The following is a 26,524-nucleotide window of genomic DNA, read 5'->3' on the forward strand; positions in this document are numbered from 1 at the left end:
AGGGATTTGATAAAATAACAATGATGCAGCATTCTGTAGTTATTTTCTAGGTAATTCACTGGGTCTACTGACGCTCCATTGAACAATATGCTGCAGAACCAAAACTAGTTTTACACAGCAGATAAACATTCTTAAAACACAGAGAACTATAACTGCATGCCAGTTTATTTATGCTAAAAATATCTTAAAGTCACATAGTTTATGACAATCTCGATTTTTCATTTGATTATTTTTCATTGAATGCACTACTCTTAATTATACAGAAAGAATACAATTGAACAATAGTAACAGCACACTTTTTCCTGACGTGTAATTTAGGTTGTAGCAGTTATGGCACTGCATAACTGCTTGTAGGTCAGCCGTAGTCACAAAATCACCATAGTTCTGTTAGGAATAAAAAATAGCATTGAAATACAGCATGTTTAAACTTATCACAGCTAGCTTTCTGAAACTGTGCTTGAATCATAGATTTATTTTCTCGTGACAAAAAATATAACTGCATGTAAATTTCTCTATTGTTTTTCAGGAAATAAAAAGTGATAGAGAGATAGAGAGGCATCTCCGTTCAATTAAACTTAATGTGTCTGTACATGTTTTTTAAAGCATTTACCAACATTCAAGGAAGAGCACTGGTTTGCAGTATAGAAAACATAAAACGTACAGAAATGCAATTGAGCTCTTTTCATTTGAAACTCAATAAAATCTCACTAATATAAATATTAAGTTTTAGCATTGCTGCCTTACATCTTTTGTATAATGTGTTGGGTTTCAGACTGAGGGACGTTCTATGTGGTGTTTGCATGGTCTGTGTTTTATTGGGACTTCTGAATCACCTGTGTGTGTGATTTTTCTCAGGGCACATTAGTTCCGTCTAGCACCTTATGTTTCTTGGCTCCTTTCTAGGGTGTCTGAGCCCTTACCAGGAATAAGATAATGAATGATTATTTTTATTTGAATTCCGGGGACCTACAACATTAATTTAAAAAAAAACAAATACAATACATGTGTTTAGATCTTAATTTTAAAAAGTTTTAAAGGCCCAATCTGTAGTGTTTTAAGAGTCTACAAAATTACAGCCAGTGCTCAATAAATATGCTTTCATACGGACTTTAAAACTAAAACAAATAAAATGCAAAAATGCTGACATACCATTTCCAAAACTTCTGCAAATTATTCAGCGCCACCATTTTTTCTAATCCAAAAAAAACCTTAAAATCCCAAATGCTTACAACACAGGACATCCTGAATTTGGACTTCCAGATTAATGTACACAACAGGAGTGAATTGAGCAAATTCACATTTTATGAAGTCTTAATATGCATTCATTTTTTAATATATGAAACCCATTTCCTTAGATTTTAATTTCAGGTAAGTTATGTACATTTTTAACTTTGGTAGTCAAATGGCTATTTTATCCTTTGTGGTAATTGATCAGTACACACTCCACTGAATTACAGCCTCCGGGATCCATTTAGTTGTAGGTTTTACACAAACTAAAAAGATTTCAGATGTACGAATGTTTTAAAAAAATGTAATTTATACGTATGAATATGAGGTCCATACCAAACATATGACGGCATGCGCTGTATTTCTACTGCCGATAAAAGCATTTTAGATTTCTTTTTACAAATTAACTTATGCCCGTGTTATGCCCCTTTCTTTATGTGAAATCAAGTATCTCCTGTTCTGCATACGGAAGTGTGCCAGTTACTTAACAGCTAACGCAAACAGCTGATGTTACACGAAAAGTAGGACATCTCTGCTGGTGCAGACAGAACCCGGGAAACGCTCTGAATTGAAAACAAAACCGGGTTCAACAAGTATCCCTTCGAAAATCCACTGGCTTCGGCGGGTTTCGACAGTTTAATACGGGATCGATCTTATACAGCACAAACGCCAAGCGTTCACAACATTTTCCCCGTAATAACTTTAATTGTAGTGCTGGCACGCATTTCTTTTCGTATTAAAACGGCAATTAATTGTCTGCCCGTTAATGACACAAGTGTGGTCACTCCCAGCCTAAAAAAACACATTCATTTTTAGCGTTTCACCAGTATTTATTTGTATCCTCCACACTGTACGTTATGTTGACTTTCGATAAACATACTGTAATATTTAACGAAACGTAACGTTAGGTATTCTAAAATGCAATTGATACTACCAGAGCAAACCAGGTTTATACAGGAGAAACAAAAAACTGCTTTTGGAACGGAGTGTTTTCCCTATTAAGCGTAAACAACGCAAAAGTCTTTAATCAAGAGTGCATTAACTATCAAATAAGTATAGAACTCTACCAAATATCAATCCTGATTCGAGGGAACGTGTGTAGTCCATGAGGTTTTTGCTGTATTTTTAATAGTAAAATGAGGTCTCATCTTGCCGGCATGGGAAATGTCACAAACGACGTACGACACACTCCGGAAAGCCTTTATCTTAAAGTAACTTGTAAGTGCAAATGAATTCTCCTGTAAGGTTAAGCAGCATCCAAAAGGACTTCTGACACAACTCGAACAGAAGCAAGCACAAGCTGGCCACCTCATCCCGGAACAGCACTGCGTGTTCAGCAGCGACAGGTAAGTAGGAATAGGCGGTTGTCAAAGCGTGGGTCGCAATAAATGCTACATTGGCGGAACCCAGAAAGTGCAGCGCCAACAACACGGAAAAAAACAGCGAAGCAGCGCCCGCCAAGAACCCCTTGTAATACCTCGGTTTTGTACAGGAGGGTGAACTGGTTTCGTGGGGAGCACAAAGCTTATCTATGTCTTTTAGTTTCACACTGTCCCACTGCCGAATGTCGAAGCTTCTCATCAAGGGGCTGACATCCATGTCAGCCCGGGAAGGCAAGGTGGTGTCTCGAATGATGCCGAGTTTTTCCCTTAACTCCTGCATCTGCTGCAGAAAGAAGAGCGGGTCGGACTGGTCCCTGAAAGACTCCGCGATGCTGAGGGCTCTCTTCTGCTCCTCCAGCACCGTGCACAGCTTATTGATTTCGGGGTCGTAGGTCTGCATGACCGCGAGCTTCAGGGTCTCGAAATCGGACAGGATTTCGTTCTTCTTCTGCTCCAGCGTGCGCATCAGTTTGTCGAAGTAGTGCGTCGCCTTTTCGGCGTCGCTGGACACGAGGTGCAAGGCTTTCTTCTTGCTCGTCTCCAGGCACTCCAAGCAGGACAGCACGTCGGCGCTGCGCCAGTCCTCCAAGACCCGGAACAGCGCCTCGAACGCCGCCTTCTCCCTGAGGTACGCGTCTCTCAGAGCGCAGAACTTGTGTCCCTTGTGCTCGCCCATCGTGGCGCAAAACCCGCAGATTAATCTGAGGTCGGTAGAGCAGAAAATGTTCAGGGGCTGGTCACCGTGGGTCTTGCACAGGTACATTTTCGGAGTCAGTTTGATTTTGTGGTACTTCTCCACGATGCCCCTTAACGAGTAGTTCGTCTGCAGGCTGTTGATGCCGCTGTGGTATGTTTCTTTGCGACAGGTGGGGCACCTGAAGGGCGGTCTCCACGAGGGGCTCCGGCTGCCCTCCAGGATGCCTTCTAGGCATTTCTTGCAGAAATTGTGCGAGCAGGGCAGGACTCGGGGGTCTTCAAAAAGACAACAGCATATCGGGCAGGTGAGGTCTTCCTCGAGGAGCTCCATGGTGCTCTGCAATCAGGAAAGGGTGGAGAAATCGTCACTTTGCACGACAAATAGGTCTCAAACACAACGGTCGCTTACTGGTTGTGTTTAAAAAAAGCAGCACAGTCGCATTTGTTGTTTTTTGGGACTATCCAAATTCATCCCTCCTCTGAGGACTATCCAAATTCATCCCTCCTCTGACCTGAAACAGCTAAGACTTCCGTTTCACGCACCGAGCGAGTTTAGAAACGGACATAACCGAAACGTCTTCAAATCCAACAGTAGCCACTAAGCTAAGAGGTAACCCATCACCCCTCTATTCATTGCGCGTCATAAAATTTCGAACCCGTTTTCCCTCCCGAAAATAAATTCTCCTCTTGTAGCTCGGCCTCCTATCCGTGTGGTCGCTACAGAGTACAGTAAATCTGCAGTACTGTACTTGATCGTGTATTAGATGGCATTTCCGTTAAGTCTCCAAAATCCCAGGAACAAATCTATATGAACACATTTTTAAAATATATATATATATTCCTTAGGCATACACTATTTACTGGTAACCTTTAAGGGATTGGGGGCGTTGAATATTTTGTCTGTTAATAGCGTAACCGAGTATTAACTCGACATGCACATACATGCAGAAACACTTCTTAAATTGAATCCGCTTTTCCCACTTGAACGTTATCACACAACCAAGTGCACCGTCCTGAGATCACGCGGAAGCATTTCTCCGTGGAGTCCACGTTTTGATGAAAACCAGGCATACTTCAAAACACTCACCAGAAATGCTTCGCAATTATTAATCTGATTGTGCAGCGGTAGGGACTACTCTGAAGGTACTGGGGATGATGATGACTGATTGTGCACGTATAAAAAAACATGCATTAGTAGGAGGAGAGAAAAAAAAGCACTCACCAGCTGCTCGCAACGCACAGGGCAACGCAATCATGGCGCTTGTTGCTGTGCAGACTTCGCCCTCTCCGAGGGAAGGGAAATTAACCTGTTCTGTCCTGTGCAGCAATACAATCCGACGGACAGTCCTCTAACCTCGAGCTTTCCTGAGGGTTTTACGCAACGAAATAAGCACGGGCATCGCGTTGCCGTCGCGTCAATCCATGTTGCATCAAGAAATCTGGGATTGCGAACCTTTTCCGTTATTCGTTTTCACGGCGGGTGACAAAAACAGAGAATAGCCCTACTGTACCGGGCAGGGGGCGCTGGGAGGAGGGGGGCGGTTGTTGCTATGCAAAACATCACGGAGACGTAAGAAAAGATGTTCCCCCTCCGCTCCATCCGCAGATTGCAGACACGAATTCGTGCGTTTTACTTTCATCGGCGGTTGTTGATTCGCGCCGTTTAGATAGGAGGTTGAAATGCAGAGAAGGCAGTCTAACTTACCTAGTTTTTACGCACTGTCGTTATTAGAAAGAATTCGTTTTAAAACTTGTCGCAGCCTGTGTCTCTGGGGTGAGACCATTTTTGACATTTTATTTAGTTCGGTTGAAATAATGCAATAACTACCAGAACACCGATGCTCAACGGAGCAAACATTTCACGTTGCTCTAGCTGGGAGGCACTTAATATAGCAAAATTGTGTCTGTACTTGTTACAGTTTCCTTTAAGGTGTCCGGGAATACGTTCCTCAGTGCACAGAGAGAAACAACGTTCCCCAAAATCCTTTTCATGTTTGAAAAAGCGGTGCAAATGAACGCGCAAAGCGTCTTTTCGCCTAGCTGGGTTAGAGTTAGATTTGACGTCCAAGGAACGCTACCGTATTCACTTTTCATCGATGTTTTAGGGTTCATTAAATAAACGTCTCGAAGAATAACTCCTGTGAGGTTTATTTTCTATTTTCTGTAATAGGTCATTAACCACGTTACGGTTATATTTACTCTCTATATATTCTAGCGGTTAGTGTGAAGCAGTTTGAGATACCCGATACGAAAGCTCCTATATAAATTGGGCCATATTGTGTTGTTGAACACATGGGCATGTGAAAATACAAAAAGTGGTAGCAGAAAATATTAACTGCATCCAGAGAATGCCACTGTTTTGTATAGTTGCAGAATAAGTAGGAACGATTTGGCATGTGCTTTTTTTTTTACAATCTCTGGATGTGGTTAACTTTTTTTTTTTGCTACCCTTTCTTAATGCAAGGTAGCACTGACTCAGCTATTACAGACGAGATCCTCACTCCTGGCCTGTAGGACTGCAGTCCATTCCTGGAGTAGAGTCTGTGTGAGGGGTCTCGAGAGGGTGGTTTATTGGGGTGTTTGAGAAGAGAATGGGCTGCCCGGGTTTGCTCTGTTAGGTTAATGGTTGGTGCTTTATAAGATAAAATCACTTTATTGGCCATATACAATTTCTCGAATTAGGAATTTGTCTCTTTGCATACCCCAACTTGCTCTCCATGAGACACACAGACAGGGAGAGAAGCTTGGGGTCAGAGCGCAGGGTCAGCCATGTCTACAGCTCCCCTGGAGCAGTTGGGGTTCAGGGCCTTGCTCAGGGGCCCAACGGAGTAGGATTCCTCTGCCGGTCACAGGATGCGAACCGGCAACCTCCCAGGCACAGGTGCAGATCCTGAGCCACAGAGCCACCCCTTAGTCAGGCATTGAAAAAGTTATGACACATCAGTTCTACAATGGAGCTGTTCTTCTTGCCGATAGCCTGGAAGATGCTGCACACAAATTACTGCGTGTGATCTTCCCCATGAGTCCTGGTCCTGGTTTACAAACCACAGGTCCCCAGTACATACGGTCCAGCTGGAGCACCAGGCTGCCAGAGTGCTCAATGCTGTTTGAGCCATGAATACCTGGACTACAGGCCTGCGCCCCCATGTCAGGTACTTGGAGCCCAAAGAGCATCATGGGGCTTAACTGGCTGCACAGGACAACTGGTGCTGCACACAGTACAACTTGTGTGTAACCCACGCGTGTTCTGACATTATGTGACACCCCTTGAAATTCCTCACTTTGAAGTTTGCCTTTTCTTTTGCTTCCTCACATTGTGTTCGTGTTCACACAACACCTACGTCCTCTTCATTAGTAGCTTCTTCTAGCTCAATGTTTTCCATTCTGGAGGTTTAGTTGATGTTTTGACTACCTACACTTGCCTACATTTAATATCAGCTGCTAGGTGCTTGCCCAGTCTTGAATTTTCTTAGTCTTTTTGAAATTCACTTGAGGCTTCTGCATTCCTGTCGTTTTTGGTATCTTCTTTGGTTTGATTTGGTACCCTTGAGCCGCTGAGAAAAGCACGCAAACTCAAAACAGGAGCACTCCAGCCCAGAAACAGTCCCAAGAGTAATAGTCACCAGCTGCCCTCCATAACAAGTCAACAAAATAGCCTCCTTTTATCGAGTTGTATTTGGTGTTGTAGCACTGCTTTTTTCCTACCCTTTTTTGTTTAAATCCATTTCAAGTGAAACACCAATTTAAACAATAAAAACTTATTTCCAGACACGTATTTCGCATATAGAGTTTTATATTGTAGAAACCTCTCGTCCTGTGATTCAATGCCAATTCAGGAGGGCAGTAACCGCTCACCAGGGGGCGCTATCAACGTTGGTGTGCACTTCCCTTACAGTAAACTCACCTTGTCTTTCTCAGGCGCTCTCACGCTGAACTCTTTGGCGTGTCAGGTTCCTTTCAGTTCCGGAGAGACAGAAACTAGTGTCGTTTGTGGGATCATGGCTGCGATCTTCTGCTGCTGTTTGAGATGCTGTGGAGACGGGGGATCGGGTCATATTCCGCTGAAGGAGATGCCCGCCGTCCAGCTAGACACACAGCGCATGGGTATGGAAGTTACGTGTCTGTCACTTAGACTTGATGACTTATATAGAGCTATCGGTAATTGTGAAGGATGAAAACCCAAGTCGGAACAGGTAGGGTTCAGGTTTTTTTTTTTGTGATCGCTAGGAGGGGGACGACTGATGCTAGTCGACGTCTTAAAACTGTGTCAAATTGTTGTATTTTTCGAAACGCTTGGTCCGGTGAGGGAAACGGTGGAGGACGTGTAGTTTTGACGATGAAATAGGAGATGCGGTGTGATTCATACGCCTTGGCCATCCACGCCTGTTATGATGTATCTGTAACTCAGTACTTAACTTTAAGATCGACTATGTAGAAATAATAACATTAAAGTGTATTGAGTGCAGGTATTAGCTGTATACGAATATGGCGATAGTGTTGCAGTCTGTCTCGACCGGCTGCCTCTACCGGCGGTAGTAGCTCTACACATTAGCGTCAGTACCATATTGTCAATAAACAACTGAAAACATCACACGAATGTACAGTGCGACTGTTTGAAACCGGACGTGGGCGTTCGCTCTGATTTCAAAAGTCAATAGATCAGTAATGAACGGTTTTGCACATTGACCAAGCCGAGAGAAAATAACCTGGCCTGGACTTGTTCAATATCGATAGTAATTTTATATGAATCAATACAAAAACCAGTCCCTGACAGCACCATTAGTTTTGCGCACTTTTTGTAATTCTTGTCTTATTCAGTAGCGATAATATAGAAATTGATCCAATTTGACTATGAATAGGACGAGATAAATATAGCGCAAAAACATTAATGACCAATGTTTTGAAATGATTGGAAGAATAGTTTTTTATGGCCTCGGACTGTCTATGGAATATTTGCTCAGGTAACTTGTTCAAGGGTTTGAGAAGATCGTCCAGTACTGTGCACCTAACTTCACCTATGAGAAGAAGAAGAAATGTACTACTTGCATGTAGGCAGCGTGAGCAGTCATAATCTGAGGGCCTGTGTCCCATTTCTGGATTAGAACCTGGATTAGGAAACCCCACACCTGCCACTACAGCATTACTGGGAAGGAGTGTTACAGTTCAGTGCTGGGTAACAGGCCAGGCTACAGGACGGATTTGAAACCTGCACTCTCCTCCTTTTGTATTGATCTGTATAATAATAATTCCTTACACATATATAAAGCTTTTCTGGACACTCCACTCAAAGCGCTTTACAGGTAATGGGGACTCACCTCCACCACCACCAGTGTGCAGCCCCACCTGGATGATGCGACGGCAGCCATAATGTGCCAGTAAACTTGCCACACACCAGCTACACATCAGGAGTGATGAAGCCAGTTTATAGATGGGGATTATTAGGAGACCACGATTGGTAAAGACCATTGGGAAATTTGTCTGTGACACTGGGGTAACACCCATACCCTTTTCAAAAAATGCCCTGGGATTTTTAACGACCATGGAGAGGGAGAACCAGAGGGGTTTCCTGGGAGAAAGTGAGGCCAGGAAAGTGTACGTCTAGGATTACTGTTAACAAGGGACTGTTTCACATAAAATTATTTAGAACAGAGAGCACTTCAGTACACAAAGGGTGGTGGGAGTCTGGAACACGTTACCCAGCCATGTGGCTGAAGTCTTCCTAAAAGAAATGGCGGGATCAGACTACCGATCAAACAGGCTGGACGGACTGAATGGGCCTGCTCTCATATTCAAGATGTCTTATGTTCTTGAAATGGGGCAAATTAACCCCCCCCCCCCTTTTTTTCCCCCCAGGCACGGATGTGGTGATCGTGAAAAGTGGCAGAAGAATATGTGGCACAGGGGCGTGTCTAGCCAATGCCCCCCTGCATCAGAACAAGAGCTACTTTGAGTTCAAAATCCAGTCCACAGGTAAGGAAGTACTGCCCCTGACTCCCGATGAGCACTCCAGGTGAGGGGGGGTCCTGTTTCTCCACAGGTAAGGAAGTACCACTCCTGACTCCCGGTGAGCACTCCAGGTGAGGGGGGAGGTGAGTATGAGACAGTAGATCTCATTATTCTGTGACCGTCATATGTCTTAGCTCACACCTTGTGCACGAACAGGCATGCAGGCAAAATCCATTCTTTACCGTCACAGGATGTAAGAGATGTATCATTGCAACAACGCTGAAATGTCTAAAGCACTCTGGAGATATCGGGCCTTAAAGTCATGGGGGAAGAAAGTGTGCATTCCTGGCTATGATGACCTTGACTTTTTGGAAGTTTTCTTTCTTGGCTCTCTTTGGAGGTGTTGTCTTTTGGGATGAATTGTGCTCCCATCCTACAGCCTGAGTCGGGGGGGGGGTGGGGGCTGTAGAAAAATGTAATCTGCAGATCCGGCACGGTCTTAAAACAGCATCGTTACTCCCCTGTTCTGTGACTGTCTGATGCGGCCGAGGCTGTGGCTGGGAATGGCTTCTCTCCGAGTGCCTTGCTCTGGGGCGGTGAGACACACTGAGCTCTGGTGAAACCGTGTGCCCGTGACTGTTCCTGCAGGGGTGTGGGGGATCGGGGTGGCCACGCAGAAGGCCAACCTGAACCAGATTCCTCTGGGGCGCGACTTGCACAGCCTGGTCCTGAGGCACGACGGGTCGGTGTACCACAACAACGAGGAGAAGAACCGGCTGCCTGCCAACAGCATCCCGCAGGAGGGAGACATCGTTGTGAGTTACCGGCTCTCGGGCCTGCGACGTCTCAGCTTAACCCAGCTTGTTAACAGAAGAGCATGAGGTTTCACCTCCTGAGAATCCTGATCAAAGCACCATATTCTGTATATTACAGGAACAAACTCTGTACTGTGTCAATACCTTATTTCTTTTTGAAAAGCGAGGTATATTTCACAAGCGAAACTGTAAACACTTAGTGGGGTACGCGTTGTAAAGCTCTGTATTCTCCAAAGGGTTGCAGTTTGCCTCTTAACTGATAATTGTTTTTTTTCCCCTTTATTTAGGGTGTCACGTATGACCACGTTGAACTAAACTTATATTTGAATGGAAAGAACATGCATTGTCCAGCATCAGGGATCCGTGGGACAGTGTTTCCAGTTGTATATGGTAAGGTTGTAGTTTTAAGAAGACTTGGGCTGTCATACTGTTGTAACACTACAGTAATCTTCAAATTGTTGATTGCAAAACTATTAGTATCATAGAAGTAAAGATGTTTGGTTTACGTTTACTTAAATTGGTTGTCACCAACCAGCCAGGCTCAGTTACACCTGTAAGTGTGAGATTACGGATCCCATGTACACCTGTGGAACTGTAAGTCAGGTTAACCATTCAGTGTTATGGTTAGAGTTTGGGTTACACTTGGAGTTATGTGGTTGAGGAGTGGTCCAAGTAAGGACTAGAGATAGGATTAAAATAATAGTTAAGGTTTTAGTCTGGGTTAACTTTGGAGTTAGGTTTAGGTCTACGTTCAGGTTTAGAGTTAGATGTAGGTTTATGACTACAGGCAGACATAGGCCTAGAGTAACTGTGAGAATTACAGTTAGATATGGAGTTAGGGTTGGGTTCAGTGTGTCTCCATATTTGGGTTGGACTTAGGTTTATGGTTAGGATTCTAGTTAAGGCTGGATAGGGCTGGTAATCTATCATCATTGAAGATAAGGTTGGGATTAGTCAGACAGGGCTCTCTCAGCTCCTAGTTAGACACTTGCAACTTCCCAGAAGCCTGAAGACTTGCGGTGCTGTCCTCCAGTCCACGTGACTGCACCGACATAGTGGATGACAAATAGGTCAAAGGTGGACAATCTGGAGGAGTCAGTCTGTTTCCTCTCTCTGCCCTATGTGTGGTTGCAGGATTCCTCACTATCACAGACGAGACATGAAATCACCGTGAACTATTCTAGTGTACGAGGGTATATAACAAAAATAATTAGCAATTGTAATTTGTTTTTAAAAGAGAGAATGTTATTAGCACCAGCACGCTGACTTTAAAAGTCTTCAACTCTTTGATTTTGTATGGGTTCTATCATCTGCAGAAAGCCCTTAAGAAACAGATTTATTAAGGCAAGAATTATTTTTAAAGTATGCTACAACAGGGCCATAATTTGGATTCCTTGGACTGTTTGATGCCCTGTCCCCTTGGATTAGTTGTTAAGATTTGTCATACATTACCATAAAAACCCAAGCTGAGGCATTTCCCCTTCACGAACAAGTCCATCGGGTCTCCAGGCAAATTCGTTTGTGACTTTTGTGAGTTGTGACTACCACAGAACACAAGGTAATGTTTTAAACAGTGTAAGGTATTTCTGCTTTTGGTGTGTTCTTTGTTTACCTGCATTGACTGTTGATTACACTAGAGACCTGACAGTATCAAACCCACCCTTGACAAACAGGTACTCGCTCATTACATTACAGAAAGGAGCTGTGCATAATCAATTGAGCTTTGCATTAACTGGGGAGATATAGGCCAACACAAGTTGTCTGCTGAGTTAGCTTGGAAATAATGTGTACGCGCTATAGTAAAGAAATCTTTGGCTAATGGAGAACTTCAGAACTGTAGTTTATGAACTAAGTTCATACCGCCATTTGTTATGGATTATTTTATCCTTGCTTGGCTTCTGGGAAAACTGGCCCTAGATGTGAGTGTGTCTGTCTTTGTATCTGTTTGCCCTCCTATGGCCTGGTTAACGTCCTGTCCAGGGTGGATGCCGCCTTGCTCCCTGTAACTTGCTGGAGCAGACTCCGGCTGCCCTGCGACCCAGAATTGTAAGAAGCAGTTAGGAAATGGAGGGATGATGGTAGGTGGGCCCAGCCAGGACACTAGGGAAACACTCCTACTCTCACACAGGAATGGCAGAGTAATCAGGACCTGAGTGTAACATCTCCTCCTAAGGCCGGCGGCTGATACACCACAGTGCCCTGGCTTCCAAGCATTGGATTCACAATGGGGAAGAGTGCCCCCTACTGGCCTGCAGCCATGCTATTTTCCTTAAAGGTCTCCCCTCCCAGTACTGACTAGACCCAGCGCATTCTGAGATAATGGCTGTAGGGGGGGAACATTGTCATTTGTAAGAGTTGTTACTTTTGGTGTTTGTTCGTCACTTCAGCATGTTTAGTACTGTAATGACAATTTAAGCTAGTATCACTGTAAGATGAAGCGTGGTCTCCAATTAACAGTGCTTCTGTAACAGTAATATTATTTCTGACAGGTCCTGGGTCTAATGGGAAAGAGCAGTTTCCTTGCCATTTGCTGCACCCAGTTCTTCTCTATGATTAAGTTTTAGCCAGTGGTTTCTGGGTGTTGTCTTTAGCGGAGCTGCTTAAGTTTCAGCCTGGATGACAGAAGAGAGTCACCTTAGTCCTCTGTCTTCATGACCTTTTCTCCTGTGTGTTTCCAGTGGATGACAGTGCCATACTGGATTGCCAGTTCAGCGACTTCTACCACACGCCACCCCAAGGGTTTGAGAAGATCCTGTTCGAGCAGCAGATCTTCTAAAAAAAAAACACTGCCTCTCGTGAACGCACCTGCACTCTTCCAAAGCTCTCTGTCTGTGTGTTTCTCTGAAGCTCTGTGACTTGTATCATTGTCCGGTTTGTATGGAGTTCTCCTGTGAAAGCTTTATGTTCCAGCCTTGTTCTTCCCAGTGCGCAGTCTGGAGATCAACTGGATGACCCTAGGTGTTAAAGTACTCCAACGTCTCGGTGTGGACCAGGCTTTGTTGCTATATTTAAAAGAAAGAAAAATGCACTGATAGTGTCGGGCCTGCTCTTCAAGTCCCGTGTAAAAAGCAGTGGAGATTTCTAGTAGTAGGAGTGAAAAACACTAGATTTATATTGTCAGCAGTCTTGACTGAGCCCCTTTGATGTAGGAATGAATCTTTCTCTCTTGCACCATGTTGGGAATAATTTCTGCACATTGGTTACTGAATTCAGCTGTATAAGATGGTATCGTGTCACTAGTAACTGTTGAAGCCTTAGTTATGAAGCCTGTGATACAGTACTGTCTATTGGTGTTGAAATTATTTTGCTTTCTGTTGTAATCTACATTCTACATGTCCACATTGCCTCACTTCTTGAGGTGTTTAACTTGAATTTGACATCATTAATGAAACATTTCTAGTTCCACATATTGGGAGATGGTACACAAATGCAGTATACTGATAATGAGTTGTCATTTCACAGATTAGCTCACTGCATAAAGCGGTCTGATGAATATAAAATGTATGTTGTAAAACGCTATAGAACTTTTCACTGTTGATTTTCCTTTTACATTAACCCCCCAATATCTCTTTTTTTCTCCCCCTCTCAAACCTTGTTTTGTGACGGAAAAAATAAAATCCAAAATGAATCCTGGACGCCGACAACTTCGCTAAAATAGGTCTCATTAGTTTTGGCTGCCGAAATTCAGGGAGGTCTTCTTCAATAATGAGCACATTTTAAACCGTTCTTTTTCCCCCATTATGGAGACGATTTTTTCCTTTTTCGTTGCTGACATCCGTTTTAAATGTTTCAAAACAATGTTTTGTTTGCACTAATGAAACTTGATGTGTTGAGTATTAAAAATCCAAATGGGTTTTGTTGTAAGTCTACACTAAAATAAAAAATTTGCACCTGGACTAAGGAGTTTCTCAGTTTTGAAGATCATTGGTGTTTGGTTTTAGATCTCACTTCAGTATGCAAGTATTTCGCTGGTTGCCAATATAAATAGCAAGTTGGTTTACTGGCCTTTAAATATGAAAGCTCTCGGGTTTCTGAGCGTATTTCTCAAGATCTACAGGATTTGCTTAGTTTTTATCCTCTCTGGTATGCATGAAGATTATCACAATATTCCAGGTGGCCCTGCCCACAAGCTGCAATTAAATGAAGAGTAAAAACATCTCCACTCTTGTTTTCTAATGCATTTTATATTTCCTACATTAATATGCACAGATGACCAAGATTGTTTGTTTTTTTTTCTTGCACTAGCTAACTGAAATTACTTGCAGAGGGAAGGTGATGAAAGGAGGGGGGTGGGAAATAGAATCGATAGTTTTTTGCCTCCCTGTAACTATCCATTATCTGGTACAGTGTACATCCCAGCCTCTAGGGAGCGCACTTCGCGTATCTTTTGTCACCCATCCCTCGTGAGGGAGGGGCGGGCTGGGCGCGACCTTGGGCTCCACTTCATCGGGGACGCGCCTCAGTTGCGCGTGTTCTGGGCACGTGTTGCCGTAAGAAAACATTTGCTCAAGCAATCTCTTGTATCCCGGTTTCAAATAATATAGTCAGGCCGGTTTAGGTGTGAGCAGTTATTAAAAAAAAAACAAGTCTCGTTTCAACATTAGCATAATGTGCACGGGAATTGTAGGCGAACAAGAAGACGCGTTTGATAGTAGGATCCGGTATCCTAGTGCAGGAATAATTTTAATACAGGGATATCCTGGAATGACACTCGCACATTTCGCTTCTTTTATACAAATCAAGAACTAGTATATACGTTCCAGTATAGTTATATAGTGTGTAGGCTGAAATGTTTACATCACACCTTTAAATTCTCCATGTGCTCAGACAGTATGAGAACACTGAAAATCATACGTGTTTATTGTGAACCGAAAGAAGTTCATCCGTTGCGTGTTCTAGTTGAAGCACATTTTTCCACCTCAAGACACTAAAAATAATCTGAGAACAGTATTTTTAGGTCTGTAACATCTGCTTTTTCTGTATGAAATGTAGGCGCATTTAAAACGTTTCCGTCTGTTGAGGAATTCTGAACTTGAATTCAGTTTAATATTTAACAAAAGACGTCCATAATTTGACATATTTGCTTAAATCTAGCTCTATAAATTGTGAAATTTAACGCCCCATGTTGTGTACTTGGTTGCTTTACTATTCCGTATTGTGCTGTCTGAATTAATATGCATGTTTCCATGGATTCAACGCACCAGATGTGATGCTTTAAAGACACAATTAATCTTTGATATATACGGTGCAATTGAACTCCGTTAAAGACGACACAGCTCGACTGTTACTTCCTGTAAAGGGAACACCAACATGTATGTAAAGAATCTATGCACCACAACGGTATTCTTGTGTATTTATCGGAACTATCCATGTTTCTAACTTACGTAAGGCATGCGCACTCTTTATAACGTGAAATACACTGACGCAAGTCTACAAGTAGGCTGGAATAACGACCTCAAAACCCCGTTTGCTGGGGGAGAAAACTCGGGAGCGATCTAGCCAACAGCCGATGTAATCCGCCGGCTAGAGACGCGGGCTAGCTGAAGGCCCTCGCTGTGTTTATATTTGTCGATGCGCACATCCATTGTGCAATCGCACCCCAACCAACAGCTCGCTCGCAGCGCCGGGGCCTCTCCGGCTTTCTCCAGCTGCCGAGCGTGGCTCCTCCTTCCCGGCCCTCCTGCCCCGCCGCCTTCCGTTACGTCTGGCCGCCCCCCTCTCCGCTGCACAGCGGACTGTCTCACCCCCTCTCTCTCTCTCTCTCTCACTGGAGCTCCGAGCGCCGGACCGCACTCGCACCGAGCACACACAGAGCCATGGCAGAAAACGCCGGCTTGGAGAACCACCGCATCAAGAGCTTTAAAAACAAGGGACGCGATGTCGAGGTAAGGGGGGAGCCCAGGGGATGGCGGCATGGTGGTGGTGGCGGCGCCGCCGCGGCGGGCCCGGCCGGGCCGGTCCGGTCCGGGCTGGACCGGGGTGGGGGCGCGGGCGGTGAGCGGCTGTGCCCTCCAGGCCTTGCGACCGGCTTTGGGTTTTTTTTTGCTGGATGCTGCTGCTGCTGCTGTTGGGGGGTAAGAGGAGCGTTTATTCCGGAACACCCCCCACCGCCGCCGCCGCCGCCACCATCATCATCATGCAGTGCGGGCGCGGCCTAAAGGAAAGGCCTTCTCTGTGCAATTAAACCGCGTTTTAATCGTTCCTCCACCGTCTTATGCTTTTCCCTAGTGGAAAAAAAATAATAAAGCGATTAACCTGTGCTTTTCTTCTTTTTGTTTTATTCGGGGCCTTTGAGTTGCTGTGGGGGAAAAAAAATCTCTAGTTAGCATCACACTCAGTTGAGCCTCTTTTTTTTCTTTTTTGCTTTGCTCTTGGTAATGGTGTTCCTGACCAAACGGTCTACGAAAAACGGGGTTCTGTCCTACCTTTTTCCTCCCCTAAATCTTCCCTGATTTGGAGAAAATAAAATAAATCAAAGAGGGGGGAAAAAAAACGAGACTAGAAAGGAGAGCGTAGCCAAGAGCCGGACTGGCCAAACGGCGCACTTTTCCGCATTTGAAAGGGGCGGCTGTAGCACGCCTTTCCCTGCCCAGATGTAGAAAACCGAGCAGGCCGTAAGCCCTTGACTCGGCTGCAGGGACAGAGACGGCGCCTGACCCAGCCGGGTCTTCAGGCGGCCGGTCGCCGGCGACATGCAGAGTGAATGTGATGGATTGTCATTGTTGAGATCACGACGGGCCCTGTAACATTTGAAACGCAACCTGTGTGCAGTCCGTGAGGGATTGTGCTACTGCGGTAAAAGCCGGCCCCGAAGTCAAGGGGTTTTGTAGCTCTGTTGCTGTGTTGTATGCAGGATTGCTTCCGTCCGAGGTTTGATTAGGTTAGGGCACAAAACTAGTTCTTAAGGGCCTTGCATGCATATGACGGTAAATGAATACATCAGTGCTTTCGCTGTAACTCAGGTGCGTTTTCACTTTTTTTTTTTTTACCTGCGCTGTTTTGGGAGGAGATCTAAGCAATATGTGCGGCACAGTGGGAGAAGATGTAAGGACACAGTTCGTTAGAAAGAGGCATAGCGGTTGGTGCTGATAATTAAGGGACTGGAAGATATGATTGCAGACATCTCACTGGCGTGCTGAATGAAATTTTAAATTAAAAAAATCGTCTGAGGTGCTAGTGCGGGTGCCTGTTGTTTCAAAGTACGTTTTGCGTTTAGCTGTTCTGCCTTGAAGTTCGTACATTGAAGCTTTTGCGGTTTCGTTTTACTTTATTGGTGTTACAAATCGGCAAGCGGAGAAGGAACAAACGGGGATTATTCATTCACTGCGCTAACGATTCTTAGCCTGGTTTGATAAGTGTTGCAATACTTGGAAAATGAGGTAAATCCACTTAAGATCTCCAAGGTTTTGCTAATGCCGAGCGTTTTCCGTGGGAGACTAGCGCGATTGCTTTATAATGGCATTGTTTGCACAACTATTTCGCGTGGACACCTCTGATCTCCTGAGATATGTAGGCTCTGTGTCCTGTTCATCGCAGCATACACACAAGAACAGCCCTCTTGGGAAACATACAACCTCATCTCAATTTTAGGACATGCCCCTAATTTTAGGTTGGACTGCCGTTTCTTTAGACCAAGATGATTACAGGCTGACCCACATCTGTCGTTTAAAGGGTTGTTGGATGACCATGGCACTGTGCAGTCTTTTCTGGCCAGCTCTTGTCTGTCATTTGTTGCCACATCGGGCTCTGAACTTGCCTATTGTAGCAACTGTAGTTACCTGTGTAGTTGTTCAGTCTGAAGCTGTGACAGCTTGACTTTAGCATGCTGTCTATGTGTATCTTTTCAATGGTTGTAGAACCTCATCTTTATTTATAATTGTTTTTTTTTTAACTGAGCAGTCTTTCTCTTATGGATTTCAGGGACCACCTATGCATTCATGACTTTGTTATGCAGCTGTTTTTTTTTAATTGAGCTAATTTTGCCTCATTTGAATCCTTTGGATTGTTTGCGCTCTGGAGCGGTCACATGTTTCAGGTTATTTTAATAAGGGTAGAGCTACCTGAATGCCTCACCTGATGGAAATGGAAGACCTGCTAATCGGGCAAGGTGTTTGGTCAGTTCGGGTACGAAGAAGGTGACTATGGCTGGAGCCGCAGTAGAAACGAAAAGACAAGGTGTATCTAAAACTAGGAGCTGAGAAACCAGGTCCCACAGCTCTGTTTTGCTACAGGAACACTTCCATCACATGGCCAGTGTGAATGTGCAGTTTGTGGAGATGTCATTTCTAATACACTGTACCAGTCCTGATAAAGAGTCCTAGGATTGCGTGCAGTGCATTTATTAACACTTTCTAACTGGAACGCACAGTGGGCTGTTATTGAATTCATGCTTTGTTTGTCTCATGATATGATATTTCATGGTATATGGAAACAATATAGCCTTTAATAATGCATTAAGTTCTTTTCAAATGACTCAAAGCGCTGTACGGTAGTATGTGCCTAAGGCAGAAGAAGGTTAAAAACCAGAAGTAAAGCAATTCTACATTAAACACCACAGTAAAAAAAAAAGATTTCAAGCCTTTCTTGACTGTCCACAGTAATGGTTCTCTAATTGATTGGATGACGGTTCCACAGTTCTGCGGTGACACAAGAGAAGGCTTTGTTCCATTGTGTCAGCCTGGTCTCGGATTAGGAGAACTCACTCTCTGTCACTGTGTTGTCTTAGATTGACTGCAGTACTGAACCTTTAGTTTTGCTTGTGTAAAAAAAAGTTAATAATAATAATAATAATAATAATTGCTTACACTTATATAGCGCTTTTCTGGACACTCCACTCAAAGCGCTTTACAGGTAATGGGGACTCCCCTCCACCACCACCAATGTGCAGCATACACCTGGATGATGCGACGGCAGCCATAGTGCGCCAGAACACTCACCACACATCAGCTATCAGTGGGGAGGAGAGCAGAGTAATGTAGCCAATTCATAGAGGCATTGTTAAAAATAACTTCTAATGTTTGTATTAAAGGCTTCTTGAAGTTTGGTCTGTTACATTTGTGTGCTTGGAAGCTGTAATAAATTGAAGTATTGCTCCTTCACAATAGGTGAAACCTATTTTCTTTATTTCTAAAACAAAATTATATAATGTTTAATTTACGAATTGGGCACTTAGGCAGACCCATTCAATTTTCTGTTTTTGTCTACTCCAACAACCAGCAATAGGACTTGCCACAAAGGTAAATATATTGAACCTCTTGTAAATAATGATGATTCTTTGTTTTAAGGAGGTGAGAAATCATTTGTTTCCATGGAACAGCGTTGGATATAAGCAAATGAAGATAAGACTTGTTAAATATCTACACAACCTTTAAGCAAAGATCATTGGTCATGTTTTCTTTTTATGAGTTCAAAGCAGCATTTTATTTAAAAAAATGTGCAGTGTAACAAGGCTGGGCAGCCATAGTGTTTTGTAGGATTTAGTGCATTTCAGTTTCCAACTCATCGAGACTTAAATGAACACGATGTGACTTCTCCAGATATTAATGTCAAATAATTAAGAGGCAGAACCAGTGACCCCCTGGATGATGAGGAACAGAACTTGCCTGTCCCTGCTCTACAAGCAGTGCAACCATTGGAATTGAGATGCTTTTCTTCATCAAGGTTTATATAATACTGTAGTTATCTAGCATTACGTTTACACACACAGAAAGGCTTCTTGCCGACAAAACCCTTGAGAAATTAAGCACTGAGGCTGATCTATTCAATTTTATGTTTTTGTCTGCTCCAGCAAGTGATAATCAACAATGGCACATGCCAAAAAGGTAAATACATTGAACCTCTTTGTAAATAATAAAGAACACATAAAAGATGTTCAGCTATCAATATGGGGAAGAAAAACAGCATTTCACATCTTATTTCTATGAGTGTAGTGTTTGAGAGTCTTTGTCTGGTATAATCTTACATCTTAGGAATTGGTTTAGCTTCTCGGAAAAACGGAAACATAACAGAACCCTTTTGCATCCAGTGAAGGAAATTCTGGCAACTGTGTGTTGTTGAACTGAAACTCTACTTATGAAGGGTTTACTTCATGTAAAAACCTGATTGCACTATTTCTTCACATGAAATGACCGCCCCTGTCTGATCCTGCAGAGTTTGCATGTTACCCGACTTGCCGGACAGAAGGCTTTGGGGGTAATTATAGGGCACTAAGCCCGTGAGTCCAGTTGTCCTGAATAGGGAAGTACTTTATCTGCCCCATGGAACCCAGTTTCTGGTTTCCCTGGGTCCTGGCAGAATCTTCCATTCAGATCTTACTGAGCCTTTGTTCTGTTTCATGCCTGTGAAAAACCATCTGCACCTTCAGACACCTCTCCAGGCACCTTGTGGAGTGCTGAAAGCAGGCTGTTCAGGGTGCAGAGTGTTAAAAACTTGACAGCACGACTATTTTGTTAGAGGTAGGACAGATTCTAATTGAACGGCCTTATGACTGTGAATTTATCATTTTAAAAACTTTCCGACCTAAAATCGATTTGATCTTTTATTTAGCTTATACCAAAAAGCATTTTAGGAAAATGTTCCTCAGCCAAGATGTTTTTTTTAATCTATTTTGTGATGGGGTTTTTTTGACAGCATGAGATTTGCTGCATAGCTTCGTTCGTACACAACAAGTAAACCTCCCTCGGAGCAAATCAGTTGACTGGTCACTGGGCTCTTGTTTACAACCCTTAAAATCACAGTGCATGAGTTTGGGTTAAAGTCGGTTAAGTCTTTTTGAAATTCTTTGGCTTCTGTTTGCCTTTTCTCTGTTTTTGTTTTACAATGGCATATGATTTGATGAATGCAAAATAACTTCAGGAAGGATCGTCATACTTTGCAGAACAGAGGAAGTAACTATCAGAACATTTACCTTATGAATTGGATTTCTACAAGAATCTAAATAAACAAAACTGAGAAGAATAATCACACTGTGCTGCGTGCAAATGATATATGGTTCTTCGTAGAGATTGGACATGATATCTGTCTCGTGTTTTCATTATGCAGATTTTGGTAAACCTGGGTTTTGAACTGCTTAATGTTTCATTGTAACAACGGGTGAAAAGAACCTGCAAATTACTTTTGAGAGCTTATTTATAGGTTAACTTAAAGCCCACAACTCCCATTAACTCCCATTATTACTGCCAGTTGATTTTTTGTTCTGTTATAAATGGCATTTTGAAAGATGAACAAATGCCACAATGTACACGGTGTTGACAATACTCTTGTTTGCTCATTTCAGCATACCAGAATGGCACGAAAAACTCTCAGAAGTGCTTATGATTTTTTTATTAAAAGCAAATTTAATAATGTCAAAAGCTTTCTTTCTTAGACATGCTTGGAAATCCAGGAGGACAAGGGAGAAGATGTACAGTGCTTGTCTGTGCAACAGAGCTGATGGCAGGTAGCTGGCAGTTTTATAAAAGCGGCCTTTGTTTCCAAGCTATAACCAGGATCCATCTCGGAAGCTTATTTTCATAAGTGAACCCGGTGGTTATTGAGGTGCCTCTGCTCGGTAAAGGTGGTGTGTTGTATGTTTGTGTAGGTACACAAACAAAATCGCAATTTGTAAGATTTTCCAATACTAGGAATTATTTTGTTACCAAGATATAATAACCAGTCTGAAAAAGTGGGACTGCAGTTTCACTCAGCTTGAAAAATCTGATGGTCCAAGAAAAAGTGAATAAAAAAGGTGAATAACATTGTTCTTGAAGTGGAGGGTGCTGGGGTTTGTTTTTAACCTTATTGCACAGTCTGATTGTTTACTTAATAAACAAAGCTATGGTGATACCAAAGCCTTATTTTTAAGTGTAATTGCCCTGCCCCTGCTACAGTTTAGTCCATAGTTTCTCATAAGGATGGCTCAAACGAAGAGCAGTCTCGCTGAGAGCAAGTGTAAGGTGACCATTATGCTTGACACATTCTGGACATCCTTGGCCTTCTGCTGCTGTTATCAAATTCATTCTGGCACACTGTCTTAACGAGGGTCACATTTTAGAGTTTGTCAATAAGGGTTTAATAAAATAGATAATTTTGTAGAAATGTTAAAAAGTCGTCTATAGACAGTAGTTATTCTTAACCTTACAGCTGCATTAGTTTGTATTTCTTCAACAGTGTTAATGGATTATTATTGCAAAGGGCTTAAACGCTGTATCAGATGAGACTTTCAATCTCTGTTTTGTGTCAGACCTCCAGAACAGAATCCCCTGAAGACAGTGTGTTCTTTTCAGGAGTGCACAAACGTTTGGCAGAGCATCTAGAAGTGCTTGCTGCACCAAAACACGTCGGCGTCTCACTTGGCTTCTTTAAAAATGGTATGAAATTTAGTTGCAAGGCATGTCGGCAAAACCACGTCGCAAAGCCATTGAGCCCTTTCAACTTGTCAGCAGAGAAGAAAGTAAAAATAAAGACTCCTCCTTAATAAAGTGCTTAAGGTGGCAGCCGAGGGTGATATTTTCAATCGGCTCTCGAAACAATGGTACTGAACTTACACTGAAAACCCCTACATAACTCTGACAGGGAATGCGCACTTGATCAGCTTGTTTGAAGCTGGTGGGCTGTTAAATCGGCACACGTCAAACAGAACGACCTGTGCTAGCTGCCTGAAGCTTGGAGCAGAAAAGGTGCCTCTGAAGTACCAGCGACGTGGCTACAGATGATAAACGAGGCTAGATCTCTGCTCCAGCTATGTGAAATATCCTGGACTGCCAGATTGGGTTCCCTGAAGACACGACTGCAGTGGTCTGTGCCTGTCCTAGCCAGGCTCGAAACGCTCATGACCGAGGGCTGTCCGAGTGAGAGGAGAGGCTTTCCTCTGTGCTGCTTTTGGGTTTGTTTGGAAGTCGCATTCGGTGAAGAGGGGATAAAGGCTAACTGGGAGTGGGGCTCCCAGCTGAAAAGCATCCCTGTTGCCACGAGGTGGAGTGGTTTCAAAAGGTTCTGGTTTCTAAGCGCTTGCCAGATACATTTTTATTTAGTTATTGCACTCATTTGGTTATGGAAATGCATTCATTTACAAGGCTGTAGCAGCTGAGCAGTCAATTGCAGCTGACCTGCCCGTGGAACCTTCTCTAGAAACTGAACACTTGAACAGTGTTCACTGATGATGCTGCAGAAGAAAACCAGGAATCCAATTTTTTTTTTATGTTGCAGAAATATTTCCAGCTTCGGGGTCGCCAGGACCCGGTCCCGCCTGGAGCACCGTACTCATAGAAACTCCTTTTTGTCTGAGGGGTCAGCACTTGAGATGATAGTCTGATCTTTCTGGACTGCCCTGCTTTGGTCCCAAAGCGTCAGAGCTCATACGCGGTCATGTTACAGCTCCTCTGCTGTTCTCTTCCAACTCGGAGAGCCCCTGAGGCCGAACAACACCTTTCTCTCACCTGTGAGGCTGTCCTGCTTTCTTCATGCTGTGGGAAAGAGCACATCTCCCTGAATGTGTGTTTTGAGGCAGCTGACGATTAAATTGTAGAAATCGGTCATTCTTCCAAGTTATTTAATGTAAAAATGAAACTCGGCATTAAATCTTGAGACATTTCACGCCTAGTTGGTGTGCTCCTTCCATAAATCTTCGGTTTGGCAAACGACTTATTTTTTAGACATTCAAATCTCCCCTAGAGAAATGTTTTTCTTTGAAACATCGCGACGTGGGAGAAGACTTCTTTGGAGCAGAGCTTAGAATGTAGTTTCTGGTGATTTTTATTTTCCTGGATAGAGTGTAGGTGCCCGTAGGGGACTCTCAGTGCCCATTAAGCTAAAGAGGAGCACACTCACTGTAGTTACAGGTTTTATGCTGTGCTGATTGTAATGTTCTCTTGAGCAGTGGCAGCTGAAAACTGTTAGGAATTTAGCAGCAGAATAGGTCAACATGTTTTAGAGACAGTTGTGCTTTGGGGGTGAATATAGTAAAATATAGAAAAATCAGTGCTTCGTAGAGTGCCTTTTCAGGGATGAGATTGATGCCCCACCTACCATATGCTTGGGACTATTTGTGATTGTAATATGAACCTAGATCACTGGTCACAAGGTTTAATGTGATCTAACATGGACAGCTCAGTTGATGTGTGAAATCGGTCCTTGTCACTTTCTAGGGTATTGCTGGTATAGTGTTCTTTTGTTTTAAGCTTATTGTTTTTGTTAGTCAGACCTCGGGAACCTTACAGCTTGGGGGCAAACTGTTTATTAAGATTTTATGCACCTGAAATTGAAACCTGCTCAAATCAGCTTTCCCTTATTGGCTGCCGTCTCAGGTCATGGTGGTTACTGGATCACGGTCTGCCTTCATTTATTGGCAGCCGATAAGAGTAAAGCTGATCAATTATTGAGAATTGAGTGATATGGTATTTGTCTTGCAGTTCTTGCGATGTGTTTCAAGGTCCTCTACAAGACCATTTCTCTTTGTAAATCTTTCTAGTTCAACGCAGTAGGTGAACTGTAGCTCTAGATTGTGTTTAAGAGCACCTCTGAATGATGACATTCTGTGCCGACTTTCATAGAGTAGAAGGGGTCATAGAATCGCAGCATCAGCGTCACAAAAATATAACTTAACAGCCTGGATTAGAGCAGTGGAACAGGCGAGACAGTCAGACGTGTTTCTGGCAGTGCTGCGCTTCACAGGTGAAATTTTAAAATCTGACACTTTGTGTCTGAGGGAAATCTAAAGTTCTGCGACTGACGAGGGCCTGGTGAGATTCGAAGGGCAATCAGAACTGGGCTTACGAGACACATTTGGCTTTGCAGGGTCTATTTGAGGTGGAATGATAAGTGCTGTGGCCTTCACCTCTGGTGGTTCTTATTTTGGTGAGTTGAAGCTCGGTGAGGCTCATAAATATGAGAAGAGACTATTTGAAGCTGCAGGGTTGTCAAGAGTGTCCAGTGTCCCTGCTGTAACAATTCTGTCCAGGTCCCAACCACAGACGAATAGACTCATATAAGTCCTTAGGATATCTCAGCACTGCTCTCTCTGCATTCCTCTTTCCCTACTGGTTGTGTTGACTCAGTAGTGCTGAGCTCCGTAAAAATGAGCTTCTGAGAGAGAGCATATTAATGAAATATGAAAGTTGTGTTGTGGGTTTGTGATGCTCGTTGATTTCATGCTGCTATTTTTCATTTCTTTCAGACTATGAGAAGACATCGGAATGAAGTGACAGTAGAACTGAGAAAGGTAAGGAAACGTGTGCATTCTTGGCCAGAAGCTAATCTTTTGTCACATTTGTAACTAGAGACATTGCTAGAGAATGCCAAGATTGCTTATTTGTTATAAACTGTTATTTCTCTATTTTCATTGCACATTCAGACGAACGCATGGTTAAAAGATTTAATCTTTAATCATAAAATCGTTCTCATAGTATTAAAATGTTGCATATCAGTTTTTATATGCGTTTGTGGTTAAACTGTTCTACTGTTGACAGTAGAGCAGAGAGCAGCTGTGTATCTGCTAGGTTTAATACCCTGTGTACAGCTATTAAAAACCTTGTAAGTTAGCTTGTCATCAGTATGTGCTGTATGATGTATATTTGATGGCCCTCCTGCTGGACAAAACTGTTTCAGAATCAAGGGCTAAAGAATTGATTTATGTAGCTAGAGCCAAGATGATTTGGGCAAGTTTTCCGGTAAAGAATATATATGAAATAGATTTTAAATTAATTTGAGCCTCCCATACATTATTAATAGATTTCATTTTGAATTATCACCCAGGGGAAATTGAGGTTAATAGCTATAATTAAAGTCACCTGTCAGCTGCAGTCAGTGTGACCATGACCAGCTGCTCCCAAGATTGTTTTTTCAGTAGAGGTGGCACATAATTTTCCCAGCTGAAACACCACAAACAGCCCTCTCCTCTACCCCTTTTTAGCAAACATCTTAGCTACCACTTTCAAACAACTCGGCATCCCGTGATAAGTAGACATTTCAGGCCTAAATGCAGGATTTTGGAATGGGGGAGATTTTTGGTTTTGCTTTTTAATAATATGGTAGCCGGTCAGCTTGCGGTTTCCTGGCTGGGTACCTTGGTGGTGCCATTCTCCTGTGGGCCTCAGATGCCTTTGGCTGCTGTTGTGCCACTAGTGTTGTCGTGCTGAGCTGCTCAGTGTCATAGGATTATCCCGGGTTAGCACTGTGCACTGTGGAGAAGGGGACTTTAAGCAGTGAACCCATCGGCTAATCCCCATCAACCCAATCTTTAGCCAACCTGGCTGAAAGGGTCATCTGTGCCTTTTATCGGCCAATTTAGTCCTGCTGTTTCCGTTTGGCAAATAGTGTGGGAAAGAAGAAGTTTGCATCACAGGTACGGCATTTTCCCTTTTCATTATAATCTTTTCATTCCATTTCTTCATTTTCAAACATGTTTTATCAAAGAAACAGAGATTTACTCTTACCAAAGCATATAGCTGTCAGTTGCAAAGCCTGTTTTGGGGGGGATTTAAT

General features: G+C 43.2%; 3 protein-coding genes across 6 annotated transcripts in view; 2 read left to right on the forward strand and 1 right to left on the reverse strand.

The window, feature by feature from the left end:
• Positions 1-147: 147 nt before the first annotated feature.
• Positions 148-4,827, reverse strand: trim13 (tripartite motif containing 13). 3 transcript variants are annotated; one of them, XM_088648915.1, is made up of 3 exons: positions 4,528-4,827; positions 2,705-3,642; positions 148-384 (listed from the first exon to the last, which is right to left on the reverse strand). In XM_088648915.1, the coding sequence occupies exons 2-3, from the start codon at positions 3,634-3,636 to the stop codon at positions 366-368; spliced, it is 951 nt and encodes a 316-aa protein (XP_088505041.1). In that variant the 5' UTR covers positions 3,637-3,642; positions 4,528-4,827; the 3' UTR covers positions 148-365. The 3 variants fall into 3 exon arrangements, with proteins under 3 accessions (XP_088505041.1, XP_088505024.1, XP_088505033.1); XM_088648898.1 differs by having other exon boundaries at positions 148-3,642; positions 4,528-4,826; XM_088648907.1 differs by lacking the exon at positions 4,528-4,827 and adding an exon at positions 4,393-4,519 and having other exon boundaries at positions 148-3,642.
• Positions 4,828-7,249: 2,422 nt separating this feature from the next.
• On the forward strand, positions 7,250-13,962 carry spryd7a (SPRY domain containing 7a). Of its 2 annotated transcripts, none has more exons than XM_088648936.1 (5): positions 7,250-7,409; positions 9,159-9,275; positions 9,900-10,066; positions 10,354-10,456; positions 12,745-13,962. In XM_088648936.1, the coding sequence occupies exons 1-5, from the start codon at positions 7,304-7,306 to the stop codon at positions 12,840-12,842; spliced, it is 591 nt and encodes a 196-aa protein (XP_088505062.1). In that variant the 5' UTR covers positions 7,250-7,303; the 3' UTR covers positions 12,843-13,962. The 2 variants fall into 2 exon arrangements, with proteins under 2 accessions (XP_088505062.1, XP_088505067.1); XM_088648941.1 differs by having other exon boundaries at positions 7,385-7,498.
• Positions 13,963-15,525: 1,563 nt separating this feature from the next.
• The window catches only part of kpna3 (karyopherin alpha 3 (importin alpha 4)), a 35,141-nt gene continuing 24,142 nt past the window's right edge, over positions 15,526-26,524 (forward strand). Inside the window, exons 1-2 of the mRNA XM_088648882.1 lie at positions 15,526-15,951; positions 25,218-25,262. Of these exons, the coding sequence (XP_088505008.1) occupies positions 15,883-15,951; positions 25,218-25,262 (114 nt within the window). The 5' untranslated portion in view covers positions 15,526-15,882. The remainder of the gene's footprint in view (positions 15,952-25,217; positions 25,263-26,524) is intronic.

This window comes from Lepisosteus platostomus, chromosome 2 (genome assembly GCF_059453375.1).
Source record: "Lepisosteus platostomus isolate fLepPlt1 chromosome 2, fLepPlt1.hap1, whole genome shotgun sequence".
Classification (NCBI taxonomy): Eukaryota; Metazoa; Chordata; class Actinopteri; order Semionotiformes; family Lepisosteidae; genus Lepisosteus; species Lepisosteus platostomus.

Bases quoted from the DNA above. Each gene is read 5' to 3' on its own strand.
- trim13 (XM_088648898.1), bottom strand. From the start codon at position 3,636: ATGGAGCTCCTCGAGGAAGACCTCACCTGCCCGATATGCTGTTGTCTT.
- spryd7a (XM_088648936.1), top strand. From the start codon at position 7,304: ATGGCTGCGATCTTCTGCTGCTGTTTGAGATGCTGTGGAGACGGGGGA. The intron at 7,410-9,158 runs GTATGGAAGTTA...TTTTCCCCCCAG, and splicing joins GCTAGACACACAGCGCATGG to GCACGGATGTGGTGATCGTG. The intron at 10,457-12,744 runs GTAAGGTTGTAG...GTGTGTTTCCAG, and splicing joins AGTGTTTCCAGTTGTATATG to TGGATGACAGTGCCATACTG.